Source organism: Benincasa hispida, chromosome 6 (genome assembly GCF_027475165.1).
Source record: "Benincasa hispida cultivar pf3 chromosome 6, pf3_genome.v1.1, whole genome shotgun sequence".
NCBI classification, from domain to species: domain Eukaryota; kingdom Viridiplantae; phylum Streptophyta; class Magnoliopsida; order Cucurbitales; family Cucurbitaceae; genus Benincasa; species Benincasa hispida.
In genome coordinates this window covers 34769263-34794540 of record NC_143483.1, presented here as the reverse complement: position 1 = coordinate 34794540, position 25278 = coordinate 34769263, and the positions used below count along the sequence as shown (strand labels likewise).

Here is a 25278-nt window from a genome sequence, read left to right as displayed (position 1 = left end):
GAAAAACATCCAACTATAACAAAACAATAGTCAACCAGTTAGAAACAAATGAATCGGGGCTTGAACCACTCTAACCGAACTGCTCAGCACCTAAATCGGACCCGAAACGCTCGAACCAACCGAACTGGATGAACTAAGAGTCGGAAAAACAACGAATCGTGTGTGAACCAGAAATTTTTTTTCTCGCGGCGATGCAACGCTGTGACCTAGCATTGCAAAACTAAGAAAATTTTCATCCACTCGCCCTTCATAACATTACAACGTTGCAACTCTACTGTATAGTAGGCACTGTACAATTGTGAAATCCTTCGATCTTCCTTTGAAAATGGCCTTGATTTCTCCAGAATTCCAACGAAACAATCACGAACTACTCAAAAATTTTAAATATATAGTGCTTGCAATTATGCCCAAAAATAAAGGGCCCTTGAAAACCAAATATGTAAATTAAAGCAGTAAATCTATAATCCAATTTCAAAAAATCCAATAATTAAAAACCATTCATCACAATATTCATCACATGAATACAGAATACTACCCACCAATTCTATAAAATTTAATTATGGAACAATAAAAATTGGGGACCAAAAACCACGCTCTGATACCAATTAAAGTACCATGCATGGGAAGGCCCTGAGCGGAATGTGAAGATCGTCCCAATTTTATTTTTACATAATCAAACATATTTTACAGAATATAGAATATGCATAATCAAGAAAATTTACAACATGCATAAAAGAAATTAGGATTTAGAAAGAACGTACCCTTGAAGAACTCGTAGTCTTCACGAAAATCCTCTTCTCCAAAATGGCCACAAACAAATCACAAACAATCCAAAATGGCCACAACCAATTGGAAGCTCCTATATTCTCTCTAGAGATGAGAATCAGAGTTGTGTGGGCTCCGTAAATTTTGGGAGAGAGAGAGATTGAGAGGAAAATTTGAGAAGAATTTTAGAGGAGAGAGCTTGAGAGAGTATTTGTAGAGAGGTAACTCAAAAAAATGACTTCAATAAGTTTTCTGTAAAAAAATTAAAAAAAAAAAAAACCAACTTTGAATGATCCACTCTTCACATTCTCTCAAATAGAATTAGGAAAATGAAGTTATTTCCTTCCCTTTAATTTAAAATTAAATTAAAAAATAAATTTAATTTTAAATAAATATATTATATATATAGTTATAACTATATGTTATATCGTATAGTTATAACATATCGTGAAATTCGAGTTGATGATCTCTTAGATAAGTATCCAAATTTCCGTCCTGTATAACTTAATTAGATCGTATATTGGATTGTCATCACATATATTATTATTCTGATAAAATGGTATCATCAAAATAGCAAATTTCAAAATGACTTGAGAGGAAGAAAAAGTTGAAAGAGGGGCAATAGAGTCAATGACCCCTCCTAAATTTAATATAGTCTACATAACAAAATGAATAAAATAATTAACAAAGTCGGTTCATTCATTCAATTCATAACAATAATAGTTCCAATTTCAAATGACTTAAAAAGGAAAAAAAGGCTTGGGCAAGCTTTGTCTATATATACATATATAATCTACCCCTCGAAAGATCTAGTAAGATCCTCACAAAACTTTGAACGGTCAAGATCGCACAATTCCCATCCCTTATCTAGATCGGATCATCAGGGCCCCATCTCAGCCGTAGAATCAACGTCCCATCCTTCTCTATAAATATATTCTTCAACCTAAACAAGTCGGCAATGATTTTTTTCCTTTTTTTTTTTTTCATTTTTATCTCTCCGCCGTCTCCGCCGTGAAAATGTTGTTCTGCAATGAGGAGAAGGAGCTGGGTCGGCGGCAGGCCACCGGCACGTGTCCGTCATGTGGCGGCAAAGTTCAAGCTGTGGATGTGGAGAGAAAATGGAGGCTCTGTTTTGTTCCACTTTGTTTCAAAATCAAGAGGAAATATTACTGTGTAATGTGTGGTCGTCGTTTGGAGTTGTATCATTAGTTTTTATTTTTCGTTATTATTTTTTTCTCTCAGAATCGAATCTAACTTTTTGATAGTATAAATTTTATGACATTGAACTATGTTCATGTATTTCAGATCGAATAATTGATATATCTGATAAAAAGTTCATGTATTTCAGATCGAATAATTGATATATCTGATAAAAAGATTTTTCGATAGGATTCGTATGATTTATTTATTTATTATTATTATTAGGGATTAATCTCTAACCTCTCGATACTAAAAAACTTTACATATATTTATTTTGGCTTGCTTTTAGATGAAAGGATTCATATATCTGATAAAAGGGTTTCCAAGTAATGATTTATTTATTTTTTGTTCTTATTTTGGTGTAAGTGTGTTTGGGTAGGGTGATGGAGTTCAATTTTGATAGGAACAACGACCTTCAAATTATCTCCACAATGGTATGATATTATCCACAATGGATGACCGGAGGTTTGGTGGTCCTTTGTTCGAGGGGAAGATTGTTGGAAATGCAATCAAAGTCTCACATTGGTTAGATAAAAGGAGGATCATTGGTATATAAATGAGAATGACTATCTCTAGACTTTAAAATAAAACCATAAGGATTTATGTTCAAAATAGACAATATCATACTATTGTGGAGATAGTTTGAGGATTGTTATCCTTAAATTTCTTATGGGATAGTTTTGGAGGAGGGAGAGATCAGATTCTTAATGGGTTTTCTTTGAATGATTTTCTCCCTGTGAAACCATTTTAGCTAAATCATGTAAAAAAAAAATTTATTGGAAATTATGTTAATGTGATTTTTTTTTTCTTATGTAAAGGTTGGCTGTCTCGTATTTGTGTTGAAGGGTGAGTGAGAGAGAGAGTATAGATAATGGATGAAGACGACGAAATTTTCTTCCTTTCGGATATACATTATTAATCTTAAAATATTGTTTTGAGTGGATGTGTTTGTTGTTTCATGTCGTTCATGTATTTTTCATATATATTTTAAAAACTAATCATTATTGCTGGAAATTATTTAAAAATTTATTTTAAATTATAAAATTATTAAAAATATTTTTAAATATAATAAAATATTATCATCTATCTCTTATAGATATTGATAGTATATCTATTAGTATATATCAATGTTTATCAATGATAGATGATAATAATTTAGATATGTTTGTAAATATTTTGATTATTTTATTATATTTAAAAATAACGAAATCTAATAATAATTTTCATTTCAGATGAAATACATGATTAATAGTTATATGCATGTTTTCTAATAATTACTAGGTAGAACTTCAAAGTATTTTTATAATCTTTCTCAATTTTAATATCTAGTGCAAAATTGTGTCAATTTGTACCAAGTTTTGGAGAGGAAATGTTATTAGATATTAAATTTCTCTATAAAAAATTTAACAATAAAGATTTTATGCTTTATTGATAGACTAATTAGAATAATGAAACTTTCTTTTTTTTTGGAAGGTACAAGAAAGACATAAGTGGGGCCTCACCATTTCCGTGAGAGATCCGATCTCAGTTGTTTTAAACTTCATCAAGACCAATAATAGAGATCGAGATTAATATAGTATTATCTTTTCTCTAAAACAAATGTTGTTATAATTTTATATCACCATTAAGATAGATAAATGTTAAAGTTATATTACATAGTTGATACAAATGGTGAGTGTGTTTTTTTTTTTTCTTTTTAATTCATCAAATATGAATGGAGGATGGGATCATTTTTTTTTCATAAAACTTAGATGATTACAACTCTTATTAATTAATTGATTATCACGTCGTCATATATTATTTTGGAAATAGAGTGGGATTCATTATCGTTAAAATGATATTTATGAACATAAATTTATCGTGCATATGTAAGGAGTATTCATACTCTAATTAGAAATTTTCTCCCTTTGAGATATATTTTTGTGTTAGATTTTATGTCAAAGAGAGAAATGCATTGATGAAGATGACCATGAAGAGAAGATGTCTCTCTCTTCTTTTTGTTGTTTAACTTTCATGCAATGTGGCTACTATTCTACAAGACTATAACTTATGAGTTTGGAGTTCAACAAATATATGACGGTCCATGAATATCTACACAACTTCAATGTTGGATTATCATAATGATTGATTAAAAAAAAAACCTAAAGAATAATGCCACTAGTATATAATTATTTTATAAGAATGTGTTTGGAATATTTTTTAAGTGTTTAATTTAAAAAATAAGCCATTTTGAAAAATATTCAAATATTCGGCAATCACTCAAAATGATTTTCTTTTTTTTAAAATGTTTATATAGTATGTTAGTTTAGGATAAACATTTGAAACTAATTTTTAGAAAAATGAATTTTGAATATTTAATGGTTAATCTCTTCTCACTTCTTCACTTCATTATGTTGTTGTGGCTACCATCGCCCTCCTCGGTCACTTTCGGCAACCACTATTAAAACCCTATTTCGACAACTACCATTGGTCAACTCCAGCGACTGTTGTTGGCCAACTCTGGCCACCATCTCGTCCAACCCTGCTCACCACAATCAGCAGCCACCTCATACAACCAACTCCGACAGTCTTTATTTTAAGTTATTACTTCATAGTATTTTTATAGTCATCCTTCATAATAATTCGACATTAATAAAAGCCAAACAAATTAAACAAACTTGTATATAAAAAAAATTGAGAAATAATTATCAAATACGTGTGTTTTCTTTTCAAGGAGTCTTTATTAAAAAAAATAATGTTTAAATGAAAATAATTTTTTAAAAAACATTTTTTCTCAAAATCATTTCAAACAAGCCCAAAATCTGGTTGTCTCTTAATATGGGTGAATTTGGTATGACCTTTTGTTGAGGGCCCCTCACACAGAGATAGAGAAAAGTATGATCTATACACATCTCATGTTATATATTATTCTTTTTAATTCTCTTTCTCTATCGAGAAATATTTATCCTTTTTTATTATTTTCTTAACAACTTAGACTCGTCGTTTTTCTTTCCTTATCTGTCATCTTAATTAACAAAACGTCAATTATTATAATTCTCCACTAAAATGGAATTATTGGCAACCTTGCAAAACTTTTCTTCAATGAAAATTAAACCACTTACATTATGTTGGATTACATTCAATCACAAATACAAAATTCAAAACTTTGTACTATTTTGTTTGCATTATGTATTTGATATATAGTCATTTAAATTGACGTGAGGATGAAGTCTATGTATTGGTGGAGAAATTAAAAGTTGCGTATATATACTCTATTACGAAATTGACAATTAAAGAATACAAAAGAATGTAAAAGAGAAATAGAGAAAATTGATACACTTATTTACGTGATTCACTAACAATATGTTAGCTACATCCACAGGATAGAGTGATAATAATATTATTAGAGAGGATGTTATAGAAAATACAGAATCTGCCAAATAATGCATATAGAGTTAGAGAGTTTATATAGTGCACTTCTCTAAACTCTAAGTGGAGAAGGAAAATATTTAAATAATTAAATATACCAAATACCAATTCTAATAGGTGTAGGATTCAAGACATTCTAACAAATATCTATCTTGACTTGAAATCTCTTAAACCAATTTTGATTAGAATTCAAGACATTCTAACAAATCACCAACTGGACTTGAAATCTCCTAAACCAATTCAGATTAGAAACTAAGGCATTCCAACAAATCTCCACCTTGACTTGAATTCTCTCACAAATAATAGATGTACCAGATGCAACATAAAACACATTGTCAGATGTACTTAGACTTCTCCCTCATACCTCAAAATAGTAGATTTGGACTGGAAACAAAAAATCCACATATGTACCAAAAGCAACATAAATATATTGCCAAACGTACTCAGACTTCCCCTTCAAACACAAGGTGGTAGAATGACGAACAACTTGAGTTTGATAGAAAAACTTTTGAATCAAATCAACAGATCTAGACTGGAAACAAAAAACCATAGATGTACCAAATGCAACATAAGTATGTTGGCAAACGTACTCAGACTTCTCTCTCAAACTCAAGATGGTAGAATGATGAACAACTTGAGTTTGCAAAGAAAAAAATTTCCAAATCAAATCAACAAATCTGGACTAAAAACAGAAGATCATAATGTAACAAATGCAACATAAATATGTTGCCAAACCTACTTAGACTTCTCATTCAAACTCAAGGTGGTAGAATGACGAACAACTTAAGTTTGCGAAGAAAAAAATTCCAAATCAAATCAGACCGAAAACAAAAAACCCACAAATGTACCAAATGCAACATAAATATGATGCCAAAAGTACTCAGACTTCTCCCTCAAACTCAAAGTGGTAGAATGACGAACAACTTTAGTTTACAAAAAAAAAAAAAAAAAAAATTAGAATCAAACAACAGATTTGGACCAAAAACAGAAAAACCACATACTACTAGATGCAAAAATGTACTAAGATTTCTCCCTCAAACTCAAGATGGTAAAATGATGAACAACTTGAATTTGCGAAGAAAAACTTCAAACAGAAATCCACAAAGCCAAATCAGGCTGAAACAACCAAAATTCAGCACAATTCAGTGGTTGAAACTCTGGCAATCAACAACTTTGTTCAAGTTGTCCCTGAAAAATCAAAATACTGTAATTTTATAGATTCTGTTCAGTAGCTACTATGGACAAATCCAGAGCTCAATACGATGATCCAACCGTTCCAAATGAGATACAATGTGTCCCTAATAGGCGTATCAAATTTTAGCACGATCCAGCGGTTGAAACTTGGGCAATCGATAACTTTGTAAAAGCTATCTTTGAAAAAACTGAACTTCACTACAAGTTTACAGATTCTGTTCAACAGTAATAACGGAGAATACCAGAGCTAAAAATCTGGTCCAACCGGTTGAAATGAGACCCTACGTGTCCTCATTAGGCTGACCGAAATTTAGGACGATCCAACGGTTAAAAATCTTAAAATCGACAACTTTGTGAAAGTTGTTTTTGGAAAATCGAACTACACTGCAGTTTTACAGATTTTGTTTAGCAGCCACTACGAACAAATTCAGTGTTTAAAACAAAGATCCAACCATTCAAAACGAAGATCTATGTGTCCTCAATAGGTTGAACAAATTTCAATATGATCCAATGGTTGAAAATCTGAAAATCGAAAACTTTGTGAAATTATTCATGAAACATCGAACTACACTACAGTTTTACAGATTCTATTCAGCAGTGACTACAGAAAAAGTCAGCGTTTAAAACGATGATTCAACCATTCAAAACTAAGGTCTATGTGTCCTCAATAGGCTGACCAAATTTTAGCATGATTCAACGGTTGAAAATCTACAAATCGACAACTTTGTGAAAGTTATTCTTGAAAAATCGAACTACACTACAGTTTTACAGATTCTATTCAGCAGCGACTATGGACAAAGTTAGATATCAAAACGACGATCCAACCTTTCAAAATGAAGCTCTATGTGTCCTCAATAGGTTGACCAAACTCAACATGATTCAACAGTTGAAAATTTGAAAATCGACGACTTTGTGAAAGTTGTTCTTGAAAAATCAAACTATATTGCAGTTTTACAGATTCTGTTTAGCAGCGAATACAGACAAAATCAGAATTCAAAACGATGATCCAACCGTTCAAAAAAAGACCCTAGGTGTCCCAATAGGCTGACCAAAATTCAACACAATCTAATGGTGGATGCTCCAGAAATCGACAACTTTGTAGAAGACGTCTCTGAAAAATTGAACTGCACTGCTCTCCGGATGAATTTATCATCTTTCACGTTCACGACATACATCTTTAATTGTCGATCAAATGCGGAATTTCAAAAAACCCTAACAAGGCTCTGATACTAGTTTGTTACAAAAACGAAAATCAAATAATACAAAAGAACATAAAAAAAGAAATAGGGAAGATCGACACACTGATTTTGTTGGTTCACAAACAATATGTTAGCTATGTCCACGGAGTAGAGGGAGAACAATATTATTAAAGAGAATGTTATAGAAAATACAAAATCTACCAAATAATGTCTATAGTATTAGAGAGTTTATATAGTGTATTTCTCTAAACCCTAAGTGGAGAAGAAAAAGATTTAAATAATTAAATATATCAAATAACAATTCTAATTAGGTGTAGGATTCAAGGTATTCCAAAAAAATCTCTATCTTGATTTGAAATCTCTTAAACCAATTTTGATTAGGATTAAGACATTCTAACAAATCACAAGCTCGACTTGAAATCTTCTAAACCAATTTGGTTTAGAATTAATGTATTCCAACATACTCTTTTCTATTAATTATGTTTCATAAACCATTTGTTAATTTTGTTTCTAGAACACGAATTGCGACGACGGAGTGAAAGAGAAAGAGTCTTAGGGGGTGTTTGGGGTAAAGATTATCATAAGATTATAATAACCACCTCTTGCTACAGTAAATACTATTTCAAAACTTCTAATTAGCTACAGTAAACACTATTCCAAAACCTCATTTGCTACAATATTTACTATTTGTTATAGTTTTTACTATTTTACATTCATCAGTTTTTTATTCTTTGTTACAATGTTTACTATTTCCTTCTCAAACTAAAATAGTTTACACCTCAAATATATACTATTATAACCAAAACTAAAATAATCAACACCCCAAATGCAAACTACTAAAACTCAACTATAATAACCCCTTGTCCCAAACATTCCTTAAAGATCACTTTGTATTGAAGTGGTTGAACGAGACGACAAGAGAAGGAGAGTGTGAGTGTGAGAGTGTGATACAGAAGAAAAGAGTTTTACACGCTAGATCAAACATTATTTCCACCATAAAATTTGTGTCATCCTTATAAAAACTCCTTAATATAATACAAGTCATGTCTAGCCTAACCCTCTCCAATGAAATGGAAAAATCATGTCGTCTTCTTCTTCTTTAACAAATTTCAATAAAAACTAATTTTTGAAGGGTTAAATATAGGGTTTATTGAAGTACATTGACTAAAATTGAACATATTTCAAATTATAGGAACCATTTTTTTCTTTTTATCAAGTCATGTAACATTACTTATATTTATTTATTTTTTCTTTTCTTGAAGCAACATTACTTCATTTGTACACACAATATTGTTACGTTTAATTGACGTATATACGCCTAAGAAAACAAAGTTAAAGCAATGAAATTAATGGGCTAAAGTTTTTAAATAACATAGATCATCGTCATATCCAAATCTCATAAGAAAAAGTGATATAAATAAAAGAGAAAATTTGAGACCAGATCGCATATGGGTGAGAGAAATTATAAACCATAAAAGAAATAATTCTAATTTTACTTTTTGACTTTAAAACAATTTTTCTTTTTTAAAAAAATGTGCATAATATATAGTCAATCTAGGCTTATCACAGGACTAATTTAATAAATTTTCTAATAATTCATAGTTTTATTTGTTATTATCCACATGATTGTTCAAATCTATCAAATCACTATTGATAAATCGAATATAATTACAACAATTATAAACTTTTTAAATTATTTTTCATGAATTATTTAGGAATCATTGATTTATTGAATATCTTGGAATTGTTTATATAAGTCATGTTCAATTAAAAATTATTAGATATATTGTTTTTTATTTTATGTTTTGTTCACTTTATGAACTGTTTTTTTATTATAGTTTTTCTTAGTGTATATAATTAAGGTATAAATACAAAGTGTATAGTTTTTTATATTATAACCTCGTGGTTCGATTTCCCACCTTGCACTTTAATTACAATATCTATTAAAAAATATATATATATTTGGATAATTATTAGAAATAATAATAAAAAAATCATCTTTCACAAATAACATTTATTTTGGCAAACTATTTTTAGGAATTGCACCCACATACGTTGCACCCCTATTGCACCCAATAAAAAATTGTCACCTATCAATTTTTTTAAAAAATGCTTAAGTACATATATACATACATATACATACATATACATACATATAGATATATATGTATATATATGTATGTATGCATATATATATGGTGTCATTATAGGTTTGCAACGTAGAGCGATCGTCGTTGTGCCCAAGAGGAGAAAGATGGAGTTGCCACTAGTCTTGATTTAGAAGGTATGATTGGGCACCTAAAATATGCTAAATTGGTCTACAAAGAAAAATAAAAGATCTTTTATGTATAGGAAAGTTATTAGCATCCCACGACATTCATTCCAATAATGAAATTTATTTTATTTTTTCTCTCGTATTATTAAAGAAAGACCATTTTAATAAGAAAAATATTTCTTTATTTTGATTGTTAAATATCTCATATTAAATAAATTATATTTTGAATTTAATTTGGCATCTCAAAATAAATTCAACACCTCAGTAATATTAGGAAAATCAACACCTTGAACTTTCTCATCTCCGTCATAGGAACATTTTTTAAAATATCTTTTTTATATTATCTCCTAAAAAATATTTGGAAAGTCAACATAACCTCCCAACTTCCATCATAGGAAAGCTTTATTTTTTTGAAAAACATTTTTTGGAAGATGATTTTAGTTTTATCTATATGGTTTTAGTTTTATCTATTTAAAAAGTGGGAAAATAAATCTTTTGAAAATTTTTATGGAAATGATTATTTATGAAATTATTTATTTTTAAAATAATTGGGGAAAGAAACCAAAACCTTTTTTTTAAGTAAAATGAAAGTTTATGGAATTCAATTTCCTTTTATGTTTGTTATTATTCAAGAAAATTTTTATGGATCACTTTAAAAATATTTAAAATTTATTATTTAAAGAAATAAATTCTTTTTGTGAAAATATTTTTTTTAATAATGCATATTTTTAACAAATATATTTTTTATTATACGAGAATAGAGAATAAAATACATATGTAAGACATATTAACATCTAGTCTTGGTATTTCTCCTTTGAATTGAGAAATTCTCAGCCAGTCATTAATATCAGAACAACTCTTCCTCCCACTGAGTATTTTATAACCTAAGGTTTAGTTTACTTAGGAAAAACACAGTTAAGAATTTTAATCAAGTGACTTTTTAGGTTTGCCCAAGAGTAACTTTTACCGTGGATAGTTAAACAACTTTTGATCATTATCCATTAAACTCTTTAGTGGAGTAATTGACCAATTATCGCATGCTTGTAAAAAATCTATCTAATTCACCTTTCCAGGTAGGTTCCCAGGTAGGGGTGTTCCGTTTCCGTCAGCTTAAGAACCCCAGCCTAGACAGAACCCGCTTTTGACAAAAGGTTCCTTATAGATAGATTTAAAACAAATTTAATCCTTTATGCCAATCAATTTAATTCTATTAAACCAATTTTTAAAGATTAATCTAGGTTACTAATCTCACTAGAACCATTTGAACTTAGGTCTATCTCAATCCAATTTTAAAACCCTTTTAACAATATGAGTTCACCCTAAGTCCGCATGCAACTCTTTCTTATTTATTTTAGTTCTAATTTCCTTTATAACACTTATAAACGGAAACAACCAAAACCACAACGTAAAGCTAACACATAAAAGGCATTCATAATGATTATAAACAACCTAAGTGTCATGCTCAATGCATTGTTCATTCATTGCTACTTCTTTTTTATAACGCTTGTACAAAACAACAACGAAACAAGAAAACCATGTTTCGACCATACCCTTTATACAATGACACTTATAATAAAAGGATGATGTATGAATATGCTCACTACATGCAAAATATAATTCTTATATTTCATGATACATGTGCATGTTTTCACGTAATTTTTTCATGCTAGATTATAACATTTATAATACATGATGCATGAATGATTGCACAACCTAAGGTAGATTTCAAACTATATGTCAAACACTTTTCCATATAAACATCATACATCACATGTATAATAAACAAATGTTGATGAACCGGGTAAATTGTCTCAGATCCTCAAAAATAGAGGCTAACTATTACAAAACAAGGAGTCTCCGGTTCAAACAGGCGAACTGGGTCTTAAACTATCTGGGCGAAGCAACGCGTCTCCACTGATCGTGCACCAAACACCCCACGATCGTCTACACGAAAAGAACAAACGTTTTGCTTTATCATTTACCAACGCTCCCAAAGCTAAACGATTGTTTAGCAATGATCATGTACCTTTTACTATGCGATGAAGCACGAGGTACGTGATTGTCTAGCACGCTCCGCATAACGCAAGCCTTATACGATCATCTAAACGACAATGATGTGGTGAAGCACCATCGTCTAAATGATCGCTGAGCGAGCGCCTTCGTATCGTATACCGCGTGATCGTGCAAGTAGTGACTATGCGATGAGGCATGCTAACTACACAATCGTTTAGCGCGCACCTTCTTCTAAACGATGAGCATCAAATGCTCCTACTACGATCGTATGCCTCCAACGTCTACGTGATTGGACAACCAACGCTACGCGATAGAGTAAACGATTTACCCCATAGTTTAGCATTAGCTAAACGATTGTTTAGTAAATATTACACGATCGTATAGAAAAATCTACACGCTCGTTTAGTTAAATCCCAACAATTGTTTACCTGAGGCTACACGACACGACCAACTCTTGGTCTTCTTCTTCACTGAGAAACGCTCTCCATGCTTGGAAACTTCATCACGAATGATTGGACTATCTCAAAACCTTTGAATTATAGACTCGATTGCATGTTAATTACACCCAAAAACACAGGGGCCCTTACAAATTAATATTTTGTAATTGAAAGAAAGCTTTAAACAAAGGCAATTAAACCTTTAAAAATTCATCAACGCCATCCACAAAAGCATTTAACAATCAAACATAAATGCAGTAAACCAACCACGACTGTAAAAGAAGTTCAAAATAGAAGTGAAATTTGAAATATCAGAATAACCTGGCTCTGATACTAATTGAAGGAAATCAGACACGAGGATTTCCATGAGTAGCGGAAGGATTTTTCCAAATTCCAATCATATATGAACATTCACAATTACAATCACAAATGGAAACACTACAGTTATGCATAAATCAAAATTACAACATCCTTTACTACACGATCAAGGGAAGGAACTAACAAACCTTTGAAGACTCATCTTCAAGCTCCCTCGATCACGAATGCTCGAACAATCAGCAACACTGCAACACTTGAACGCTCATTTAACAAAATCGCTATACTGCACGATCACAGCGAACTCGAACAAAGCGATCACCAAGGTCACGAATACTCCGAACACCATGAACGACCTCCACAGAACCTCGACTGTGTCGAGTTGAGTATGACACCACCAAAAAGATTACCTCGATATTCTCAGTCTGAGAATCCAGATTGTGGGCTCTATATGGACTTGGTTAGAGGATGAGACTGGAGGAGAACAATCGTGTAAACGATTGAGCAAGTGGGAGAAGATAAAGCCTATCGTATAGGTCGATGCCCAATTGTTTATCAAAAGCTATGCGATCGCTTAGCTAATCGTATAGCTGAGTGCCTATCATGTAAGAACACTCCACAATCATCTAGTCTTTCCAAGCTATCATTTAGTAAATTTGATTTACTTAGCAGCATTTTGTGAGAACTTTCTGAGATTGGAAATCTCAAATCAACAACTTCTAAATTTAGGAAAACATTTTTCCATTTTATCTCACGGTTACAATGAAACCATCAATAACCTCCCACTCAATTGGTTATTAGAGAAAAAGAAATAATTATCCAATAATTAATATTACTATAAATATAAATGATAACTAACTTACCATAATATATTTATAACCTATAGTTTTAATATTTCATCTCATGAAACATATAAACCATAGCTCTTTTTCTATTTCATGGCATTTAATATAAATCTCATTTACATTAACCCTCCACTTGATGTATCTCATACACTACACTGATCATATCATATATAATCGAATTACCTCTTGTTAGTTTGAACATTTAAAATCAACACCAAGAACAGATCCTCAACTTGAATCCATTGAGCTAGCAAGGGGACCTTATAGACCTATAGCTCGAAGCTCCAACGATACGTGAATAACTGACTGAACTCTTTAGTTACGAGATTCACCATCCGTAACTGTCAGGCACTCCACTAAAGATCGACAGTTGAACTCTCCTTACTATAGATATATTATGTGTCTATCTTAATCAATCAATAGTGCAACAACCCTTCACAAATCGCTCGTAAGTACAGCTCGACCAATAACCATTATTCCCCTGTAGTTACATCTAACTCCTTAAGTACCACTGATCCCTCTAATGAACATAAGTCATAGTTCTATTATGACTTAGTCCTCTCTTCCAAAGAGAAGTTGAAGCCACTATGTTCAAGCCCCAGAATCAGCCCTTAAGGGAGCAATCTATCTATTCACCCCTGCTTCGGGGAAGGAGTGAATTCCATTTTGTGTAACTGAGTTCCCAGATCCCGAATCAGATAAGTCCTCAAAAAGGTAGGCATGTTGAGTTGGCAATCTGGCCACTCTCACCCATACTAATCAAAGGACCACCCTCAAAGGCAGGAGTTTCCAAAACACTCAGGATTGAGTTCATGCCATTTATGGTCGTTAAGGTGAGATGTAAGTCTCCAGTAACAAAGACGTTATGTCTCCAGTAACAACGACGTTATATACAGAGTCTAGTCATCTTGTGGTTCGGTCTTATACAAACTCTTTGTATAGGATACCTCACTCACATGTCTTCATATGAATGGTCAGAATCTACCATCTGTAGTAGTTTACAACACTTGCAAACCTCTACAAAGCGATCGTATCGGTAGTGTCACCAGGATCAGGAATCCCTCCTTAATCCTTATACTATAAACCTATTTAGGTTACCACTTAAGGCATGATTCACTTGTATATCTCATATACATGCTTAAGTTTACATAAGATAACAATGGAACTGAGTTTATTGGATATGAGTATATGCCAGAATGAAATGGCACTTATTTTATTCATAACCAATGTGTATAATTACAAACGATGAGACTCTAGGAGAATTAGGACACCAATCCCAACATTTACAACGTAGTACTTATCTATAATACATGTCATTACAATGACTCACGTAAAGCTCAACTAACTAACCTTCTAGACTCCCTCTAGATGTGAGACTCCTTCTCAACTGTACTTAGGCTCCCCGTAATTTTGATAATATTAGTGTTAGACACTTTGACTTCTAACAGTGTGTGAGATTCCTCTCATTAAGATATCTTCCCCTTAGTTAACGAATTCCCTTCATTGTTGAATCTTAGGATCCCCCTAAGATAGCGAACTCATTATCCGAAGTTGAGTTTTAGCCTTTCCCTAAGACTGAGAATCCCTTCTATGGAAATAATGGCTTAGGCTCCCCCTAAGATTGTGATTTACTTTAAAATGTTGCACTTCAACCAATGAAGAACTTGCATAGTAGAATAGTGAGCAATGAGCAAGAACACAATGTTCGATCGTTAAACAGAAATCATCTTGCCCAATAAAATAAAATACGACTGACCTAAATGGACAACATAATTCTCTTTAAATAATAAAATCCAAGAAAGAAAACAAATCCTTATTTTAAATAAGAAGGCCACACTTCAATAAATGAAAATATCGGATGAAATATTACACTTAGATGTTTTCAGATAAAGAAAATATTCTACAAGAAGATACTCTATTGTCACAAACAGATATTAAGACTGTATTTTTGTCTCTGAAAAATAAAAAGCGAATGAAACAAATCTCCAATAAATTATTTGCGTAATTATAGAAATAGTACCAAAAATATTGATCTTTCACAAATAACATATTTTTTTAGCAAATTATTTTAATGGATCGTCTTGACAAAAATGGTTAAGAACGATATCTATAGATCCAAGAAAAAATTAACTTCTTTTTGTGGCATGTTTAAACAACAAATTCAATGCTTTTTTAGTGGCAATGTTGGCTGGCAAAATGACAACTAGCGCAGAAACATAAAATATTAGAAATTAGGCAGAAGAAGAATATTGAAAAAAAAAAAATTATATTCTAATTTAAAGAATTGTTTTTAATGTATTTTTCTAATCATAATTGCTTTGTAATCACATAATGTAAACTAGGCTCAGAATTTAAACCATAATTCGAAATTCAAAATTTGGTCCTTTCAACCTGTCTTGTCTTTATTCACATATTTTTTTTTTTTGTAAAAATTTTACATAAATTCACCCAACATATAATTATTCTAAGCTAAGCACTCTCTTAACTTTAAACTCTATGTGTACATATTGTAGGAATAAATAGTAGCTATCAATTCTTTATCTTTAAAATTCCTCTCGTAGGAGTGATCTCAATTCATTCATATATCCCTTTCTGAATTTGCGCATTACACATAACATAATCTGATGTGCTTTTCTTGTTATATTCAGTTAGTTAATGTTCTGTCAGATAACAATATAAAATTGTCAATCACATAATCATAACTTCAAATTTAACCGTAAAAACCAACACTGAGGATCCTGCGGGGTTAAGTTGCTCCGGCCATGTCTTTCTATAGAGGCTGTTGGATTATTTTGGAGGTGTTCTAATAATGAGGATGGCTTGGATTGGAAGTAACATCCATTTTCGTGGAGATATTGAATGAGTTTGCTTTAAATTCCTTTTTCAGAAGCATTCATAAAGCAGAGAGGGGACCGCAGTGGCCTGAGGTCCCTCATCGGTGGCTCTTCAGACTTTCATGTGAGATCCACCAGAGAAACACAAGAGCATGGTGGTTGTTGTTTTCATGTTACTTAATGCATATATTTTTAAATGAATAAATTAGTGACATGTGTCAAAGGAAAATGGGCGAGTTACTACGTGTCAGAGAAATTACACCAAATTTATTTGAGCAGTGATTAGTACAACTTAGGCCTCACTTTCATATCAATTTTTTTTATTGGACAACGACCCGGATAATAGATTAAGAAATTTGTACCATGGCCCCTTGAATTTGGCCCCACTTTTACAAACAAATGAAATTTGACACTTTGCTGATATCATCACATTATGAATTTATCTCTTTAGCTCTTTTTGTTTCTCTCTCCTTCCTCCTCTCTCTTGCAGCACCTTTTCTTTTTTTTTTTTTTTTAATTTTTTTTTTGCTTTTCTTCTTCTTCTTTTATTTCCTTTTTTTGTTTCCAGCGATTTCTTTTGTTTACATTGCCTTCTAGGCGAGTTTTCTTTTTTCTTCTCTGGTAACTTTTGTTTATGTCGCCTTTTTTTTGTTTTTCTTTCTTTATTCTTCATTCTATAGTTTTTTTTTCCAAGAAAAAAAGTTGCAAGTGTGTCTAACGAAGAATAAGATAAAGGAGAGAAGGCGGGCGTAGGGAGCGAGGAGCGGGAGTGAGAAAATGAGAGGAAGAATATGAACAAATGAAAAAAAGAATGGAAGAAAAAAATTGTTGTCGTGTCTTATGAGGATCAAAACGAAGGAGCAAGAAGCGAAAGCGGAAAACGGGAGAGGAAGGGGGAGCTAGAAACAGGCCCTCACACGCATTTTGAGGTCAAATGGGTACTTTCATATGTAGATGACATCAACAGAAAGCCAAATTTTGAACTTTTTTAAAATGGTGTCAAATTTCAAGTGGACCCCTAAATAGGAAAATTCATACAAATTTTTCTAATAAATTGTACAAGCCAAAACAATGCTTATATTTTTCTCAATTTATTTTATTCATAGAAGATATGAGTTCCCTTTTTACCACGTCATGTCATATCAAATGTCAATCAATTTTTACCATGGATAGGTATTGACAAAATTATAGAATTTTTAAATATTCTTGGCTATGAAATGACATGATATACATATTAGATCAAGATTACATTGTATTCTAATATTATAAATATAAGGATGAAAGTTCAAACTTTTAACTTATAAGAGAGTGTTAAAGTTAATATAACCCTCAACTAAATGTATATTAAGTGTTAGTAATTGAGAGTTCTGTACTTCTAATTTTTACCTCTAAAAGCTTATGGTAGAGTTATATTCAAAAGCGAATATAACCATCTACATGATGTGTGTTGTGATAAAATTTTGGGAAGGACTCACATACAATTAAATAAAATAAACCATAAAGTGTATGTTATATGTGTTACTATTTTAATTTTCATAGCTTTCCATGTAGATAGAATAAGTTTTTTAAAATCCATATGGATAAAATAAAAATTTTTAAATCCTGTATCGATCTGTAAAATTATCACACATTCTATTGAGTGTCTACTTTTAAATGTTGTGCTCCTAATTAGGCCGTGAGCAAGACATTTCATATATTTGTTTACATAATCATCATTTAATTTTGTCAAATAAATGATCTAACCTATAAATAACTCCGTGACTAAAATGATTTTCTTTATATATAAAGTTCAGGGATTAAAAGGATCCAGATTTAAAACGTTTTGAAACAAAATGTTAATTTTAAAGTTAATACTAATGTCTTCTAAGCTCTTAAATTCTAAAAGGGTTTTTTTTATTTTTTAATATATGTTCTTATTTTTTCCCTTAAATTTTAATCCATATAAACAACTATCCTAATTTTCATGTTGCATATATTTTAATGTCCACATTGATTAAAGGGGCAATTGCGACGTTAATGAAAAAATAAATTGAAAATTTGGAGTGTGTCCATAGTTTATGGTTCTTTAAAAACATGACAAATCTCACCCATACAACCATGATTCCAGCAGATTGCCTGATTTTCATTTGATATTTATTGTTATACAATTGTTATCTGATTACTATATGATGTACTAATTGTCAATGATATTGATTGTTGTCTGATTACTATTTGATTGCTATCTGATACTGATTATAATCTAATTGTTATTTTATATTGACTTGTTATTTAATGGTTGTTTAATTGCTATTTGATATTGAATAGTTTTTATTGTCAATGATACCGATTGATATCTGATTGTTGTCTGATTACTATCTAATACTGATTGTCAATGATATAGATTGTTATATGATAATGGTTGTCAAATTGTCAATGATACTAATTGTTACCTAATTGTTGTCTAATTACAACAATCAGGTAAGGCAATTGATTAAAACCGTTGATTTGGAAATGAAAAAAAAAATGAAAAGTTGGGGAAGAATATAAAATTCACAGAAAAAGAAAAGGACAAATAAATATTTTTAAAAAATCAATATAGATGTGTTTTGATTCCAACCACTAAAAATGGGAAAGCTGGAAATTACCACAAAACCAGAGTCAATATTTTAGTTTTACTTCTTTAAAAACAAAACCCATACACAGAAAGGGAAAAAAACAATTTTTTTTATATATAATTTAAAATGGTAAATAAAAAATATCTCATTTGTTTTCTTTATATGGTAAAAATATAATTTCATAACCTAAAAGAAAAGTTAAGTTTAAAATGGATAAAGAAAATCAAGTAAGAGAGAAACATAATAAAAAAATCAGATATTATCTACATAAATCGAAGATGCAAAAATTAAATAGGTAAACATAAATTTAATTGAGGATAATTATGGGACAAGATAAAAATTTGAAATCAAACTTCCCTCTAACGTAATTTTAATTTTCAACATTATTGCCATAGTTGGAAATTTTGAAAAATTGGTGACATGATTACTAAATCCTATATTTAATTTGATACTGATCGCAATTTTCCTCCATTAAACCAGCAAAAAATGATATACCTAAGGGAGTAGAAGCTAATAAATTTGAATTGGAATGTGAACCAAAGAAATTTAATAGTACAAGTAAGAGCGAGATGCTCATTTAAAATTAAGTTTTTCTTTGCCATTTTGTCCTCATTTTGTTCAATTGCATGCCCAAATCATTTTTCATTAGCCCAATAAATATACTAAGCATCAATATTATATTTAGTTAATCACATTATATTTTTGACAAAATTAAAATAGTTTAGGAATATTATTTATTTATTTTTTTCGTTTAGAGTACAACGTATAAACTAAAACTTCAAATTACATTTGCAAATAATAGATGTAAATTATAATAATTAATTCAAGACCAACTTATCAAACGTGTGGGAAAAAGAAGTTTCTAAAGAATTCTTTCAGGGAGGAAAATTTGATAGAAGGTAAATTTATTAGAGAAAAAAATTAACATCTCATTTTGATAACTTTGCGTTTTTTGTTTTTTGTTTTTAAAAATTAAATCTATTGTATCCCATTTTTTACCATAATTTACATATTTCTTAAGTATAATGGTTATATTCTTAACCAAATTCCAAAAATAAAAAGAAGATTTTAAAAGCTACTTTTTTTAGTTTGCAAAATTTGATTTGATTTTTTAAACTATTGGTAAAAAGTAGATAACAAATGAAGAAATTTAAAGCTAAAAATAGTGTCTATATGCTTAATTTTCAAAAAAAAAATCGAAAATAAAATTGTTACCAAATGAAGTCTAACTTTTTGGACTTGCTCTTCTTTTTCTTTTTCTTTTCCTCTTTTGTTTATTTGCTAATCTGTGGTGTTTTCTCTAACATATCATTTGCTCACAACTTTAATCTCTTGTAAAATTTATTGAGTCAAATTATATTTAGTCCTTATAGTTTGGAGTGAAATTAAATTATAAATTAATCTTTGTGATTTATACTTAAAATTTAGTCTTTGTGATTTGATAAAATTCTTATAACCAGTTCAACAGTAGGAATTATTTATGAAGATTTTATCAAACTATAAGGACTATTTATGAGGTTGTTATCAAACTATAAAAACTAAATTCTAACTTTCCCTGCTTTTTCTTAAACAATCTAGTTTTTTCCAAACCATGAAACCAAATTGTAATTTAACCCTTGTACCTTATAATTTCCTCAAACTTTTCTCTCTCTCTAACATTACCTATATCTTTAATGTAACTAATATTCTTTCTTTGCATATCTCATGTTGGTTAATGTTGTTCTTGAAGGAATGGAATTTCATAGCATACACGTGTCAATGTAATTCAATTTGAAAAACACGAAAAAGCAAAGAAATTATAGAAGAACAGGTAAACACTTATAAATTACAACATGTTTTTAAGGAGAAAAGGATTTTTAAGGAGAAAAGGATGAGAAGAACTAACCCTTGAATACTTTTCTTCTCATAATTCTTCTCCTCGAAACGGAACAGCACGGATGCAAACCTCCCTTGAACTGGAAAACGTCTCTCACGAACAAACAAGTCACGAATAAGGGACACAACCACTTGGTTTCATAGCTATTCTCTAGATAAAGAATTAAGGATGTGTGGGCTTAATTTGGTAGAGAGAAGTGATTTTGTGTGAGAGAGGTTTCTTGATAAAGAAAATGAAGAATGCAGCGAAAACTTCGTTCTCTTCTGAGTGATCTATGCATTGGAATGAAGTTTCTATAAAATGAATCTTTCGTGAGAATGAGTTGGTTGGAGAGGGAGTTTTAATAACTCCTAAAGAAAGTTATTATTTTGAATTTAAATAAATTATATATTAAATCAAATTTAATATATAATTTAATAAATATTAATTAATAATTATACTAGAAGAAATTCGGGCTTTAATGTCGGTTGGAAAAAGTGAAATCGGATATATAATGTTGGTTTAAAAAAAAAAAACAGATTTTTAATGTTGGTTTTAAACCGACATTGAAAATTGGCTTTAATGTCAGTTTAAAACCAACATTAAAGGTGTAATTTTATTTATTTTTCTTATTTTATTAAATAATAAAACCTTATATCCGCCGCCTCCTTCTCTCTTACGCCCAAACCCTATCTCGCTTGCTCGTCCTTCACCCTTCTTCGCTCGTCTTTCGATCTCCTTCACACCATCGATCTCCTTCACGTCGTCCCCATGTCCATTGATCTCCTTCACGCCGTCAACATGAATGAGGACTATAGACCTTGTAGTCTCTGACGTTGAATGAGGTAAGTTTGAGCAGTAAGTGAAAATTTGATTTACAAGGTTATTCTATGATAAAAGTAGCAAGTGAAAATTTCGATACAATGTAAACTATATACATGTTTGTAAGCAAATTTCTTTTGAATACATCGTTTAGCTTGTAAAATGAGTTTATTAATTATCAAATTGCAGAAGATTTTAATTTTTTTTTTATTATTATTATTATGTTGATGACATTTTGTTAATTTGATTTTGGTTGCTACAGTTTTTCAAGGATAGAACCAAAGGAGAAGGGAAAATTTTATTAGGAGTGTTAATTACTCAATTGTTGTTTGTGATAATGCCTGACTGAATAAAACTCAATAGTTTTAGTAGAGAGAGGTGAGATTGTTGGATGGTTAGGGTTGATAATTAAAGTCATTTTTAGCTTTCCCACTTAAGGAAATGACATCTCCCAAACTTATAGATTAAGCCCTCTAGTCATCGAGACATGTTCAAGCTTTTACTTCTAAGTTGTAATTGTTTCTTGTTTGTACTTCTTCTTCTTTCCTTTCATGTTTTTTTTTAAAGTTTACTTTCTGGTTTAATCCTCTCCTATTGGGATGTTCTACAAACCACCAAATCAAATCCATAAATTGACATCCAATTCTCTCTCTCTCTCCATAAACTTTTTCAGTGTCAAGCTGGTGATGTGTTGAGAATTGGATTCTCCTCCACCTCATTGGGAAGCCTTGGTTTTATTTATTTGAGTTTGTATTGGCTTAATTCTATTATGTTAAATGGTTCTTATAGATAAGATGGTTCAAAACTAGTACGATAATTTTGATCCCTTTTGCTAAATGATGGAGAACACTGATGATATTAAGGCTTGAATTCAGCAGACTCTAAATCTTTGTTTGGTTTTTGTGAGTCATTATCAGGTGTGAGCTTCTATAGATTGAAAGGGCCAAACAAGTAAGAAAGATGAAAGTTTCTTTTTCTTTTTCCTTTTCATAAAACATGGAAAATGAGGTGATGTATTATGCAACAGTTATCAATGTAGCTCCTAATTGGTATGCCTCTTTTATTTTGCTTAATAAATGTGTGAACTAATTGGATATTGGTTTCACTATCTCGTTTTCTCTTGAATTAATTCACTTGAAATTAAAAAGTACAAACTTTGGATTGTTAGTGAAGTACGTTTTTAGCCTTTGAGTTTGCTTGTTCAACATATTTAGAATTAAACATTTGTTGCTTTCAATTAGATATTACTTGTATTTTCTGAACACAACTTCTTACTTTATTATTCAGAATAACCCTGGAATTTTGTTTTTTGGCTTTTCTTTTCATCGATAGGAACCGAATCCTTAATATTGACTCATAGAAAACACGGTCTAAGGATACGATTTATTGTGATATTTGTTTGGATTGATATTTGTTTTGATTCAATACTTGATTTTGAGTGAATTTTTTCATTTGTTAAGTTCAAGTTTGACGTGTTAGACTAAATTTTAAATTTTGGGGATTTGGAAGGAAGATAGGAAGATTGCATTGGACGTATTTTAAGAAGGTTGACAAGTGGAGAAGGTGCACCCAACACAAAAAGGACTTCATAACAACATTAATAACAAGGACAAGATAATATTTATAAGATGCTTATCTTAAAAGTCTATTTGTTCTAAATTTGTTGATGTTGCATATTTTACAATCATAATTTTATGCTTTTAAATTTTCCTTTACTATTTTTTTTTTTTTGTAGATTAAGTTGCATATTTTACAATTATGGATAAGTCATGGATGAAAATGAATAGAATGTCAGCTGAGTATGGTTTAGGGGTTGAGATGTATAATAAAAATGGTTTACAACATTCAAATATACCGAATGTCATGAGTTGTCCATGTTTGAAGTGTGTGAATGCAAAGACTCTAGATGTAAACAAAATAAGAGACCACTTATTTTTTAATGGTATAGATCAAAGTTATCAGACATGGATTTCTCACAATGAATCATTACCGATTAAGAGAAACAATGAAAATGTGTCTACTAGTGAAAGAGACGAAGTTGATGAGGATGATGTTGATGTTGAATGACACAATTGGGAATATGATATCCCAGCAAAAGTCATGTGGTATTTCCCCCCAATTCCAAGATTTGAAAGAATGTTTCGAAGTAAAGAAACAGTAAGTTTATTGACGTGGCATGCTAAAAAAAAGAAACAAATGGTTTATTAAAACATCCCAAAGATGCCCTATCGTGGAAAAAAATAGACAATTTGTGGCTAGAGTTTGGGTCAGAACCTAGAAATCTTCGTCTTGCTCTTTTGATAGATGGGGTAAATCCACATGGAGATCTTAGTAGTAGATATAGTTGTTGGCCAGTGATGTTAGTGACGTATAATCTACCTCCATGGTTGTGCATGAAGCGAATTTTTTTGATGTTGACTGCACTAATATCTGGTCCTAAACAACTGGGAAATGACATAGATGTTTATTTAGCTCCGTTAGTAGATGATTTGAGAAAACTTTGGAAAGATGGGGTAGAATGTTACGATGCATATGAAAAACAGTGTTTCATGCTTAAAGCCATTTTTATATGGACCATTAATGATTTTCCTGCGTATAGTAACTTGTGTGGTTGTACAGTTAAAGGATATCATGCATGCCCAATTTAGGGAGAGAATACTTTATCCACTTATTTACCAAAAGGGAAGAGGATGGCATATCTCGGGCATCGCAAGTTTCTACCCACCATCATCTATATAGGAAACAAAAGAAAACTTTTGATGGCGCATAAGAATTAGAATTTGGTCCAGAACTATTGAGTGGGGAAGAAATTCTTACAGAAACAAGTATCAATATTCATTTGGTAAGAAAAGTATCAAAGAAAAGAATAGTGGAGATAGCACTTCAACTTATTAGAAGAAAAAATCTATTCTTTTCGAGTTAGAATACTGGAAATATCTTGATGTGCGACATTGTTTAGATGTGATACACATTGAAAAGAATGTATGTGAAAATCTTATTGGCACATTGCTTGATATTCCTGGTAAAACAAATGATGGAATAAAGACTCGAATAGATTTGGTGGAATTGAACATTAGATCAGAGTTAGCCCCTCAAGTAGGAGAGAGAAAAGTCTTTTTACCTTCCGCATGTTATATATTAACATGAGCTGTGAAATTGAGCTTTTGTAAGGTACTATCAGAAATTAAAGTACCTGACGGCTATTCATCGGACATTCAAAGTTTATTGTCGCTCACAGATTTGAAACTTTATGGACTTAAGTCGTATGACCATCACGTTCTTATGCAACAATTATTACCGGTAGCCATTCGTGATATTTTACCCAAACATGTAAGACTTGCAATTACTAATGCTATATATTGCAAGGCGATCAATTCATCTCAGTTAAAGGGTATGCAAGAGGATATCGTTGTCACTCTATGCCTTTTAGAGAAGTATTTTCCTCCATCATTCTTCACAATAATGGTACACCTTGTAGTGCATCTCGTAAGAGAAGTTGAGTTTTATGGACCTGTTTATTTG

The 25278-nt window shown here is 30.9% G+C and overlaps 1 protein-coding gene across 1 annotated transcript; it reads left to right on the top strand.

The window, feature by feature from the left end:
• The first annotated feature begins 1534 nt into the window (after nucleotides 1–1534).
• On the top strand, nucleotides 1535–2107 carry LOC120080412 (uncharacterized). The gene has a single exon (XM_039035072.2). The coding sequence runs from the start codon at nucleotides 1783–1785 to the stop codon at nucleotides 1972–1974; it is 192 nt and encodes a 63-aa protein (XP_038891000.1). The 5' UTR covers nucleotides 1535–1782; the 3' UTR covers nucleotides 1975–2107.
• Nucleotides 2108–25278: the final 23171 nt, after the last annotated feature.

Bases quoted from the DNA above. Each gene is read 5' to 3' on its own strand.
- LOC120080412 (XM_039035072.2), top strand. From the start codon at position 1,783: ATGTTGTTCTGCAATGAGGAGAAGGAGCTGGGTCGGCGGCAGGCCACC.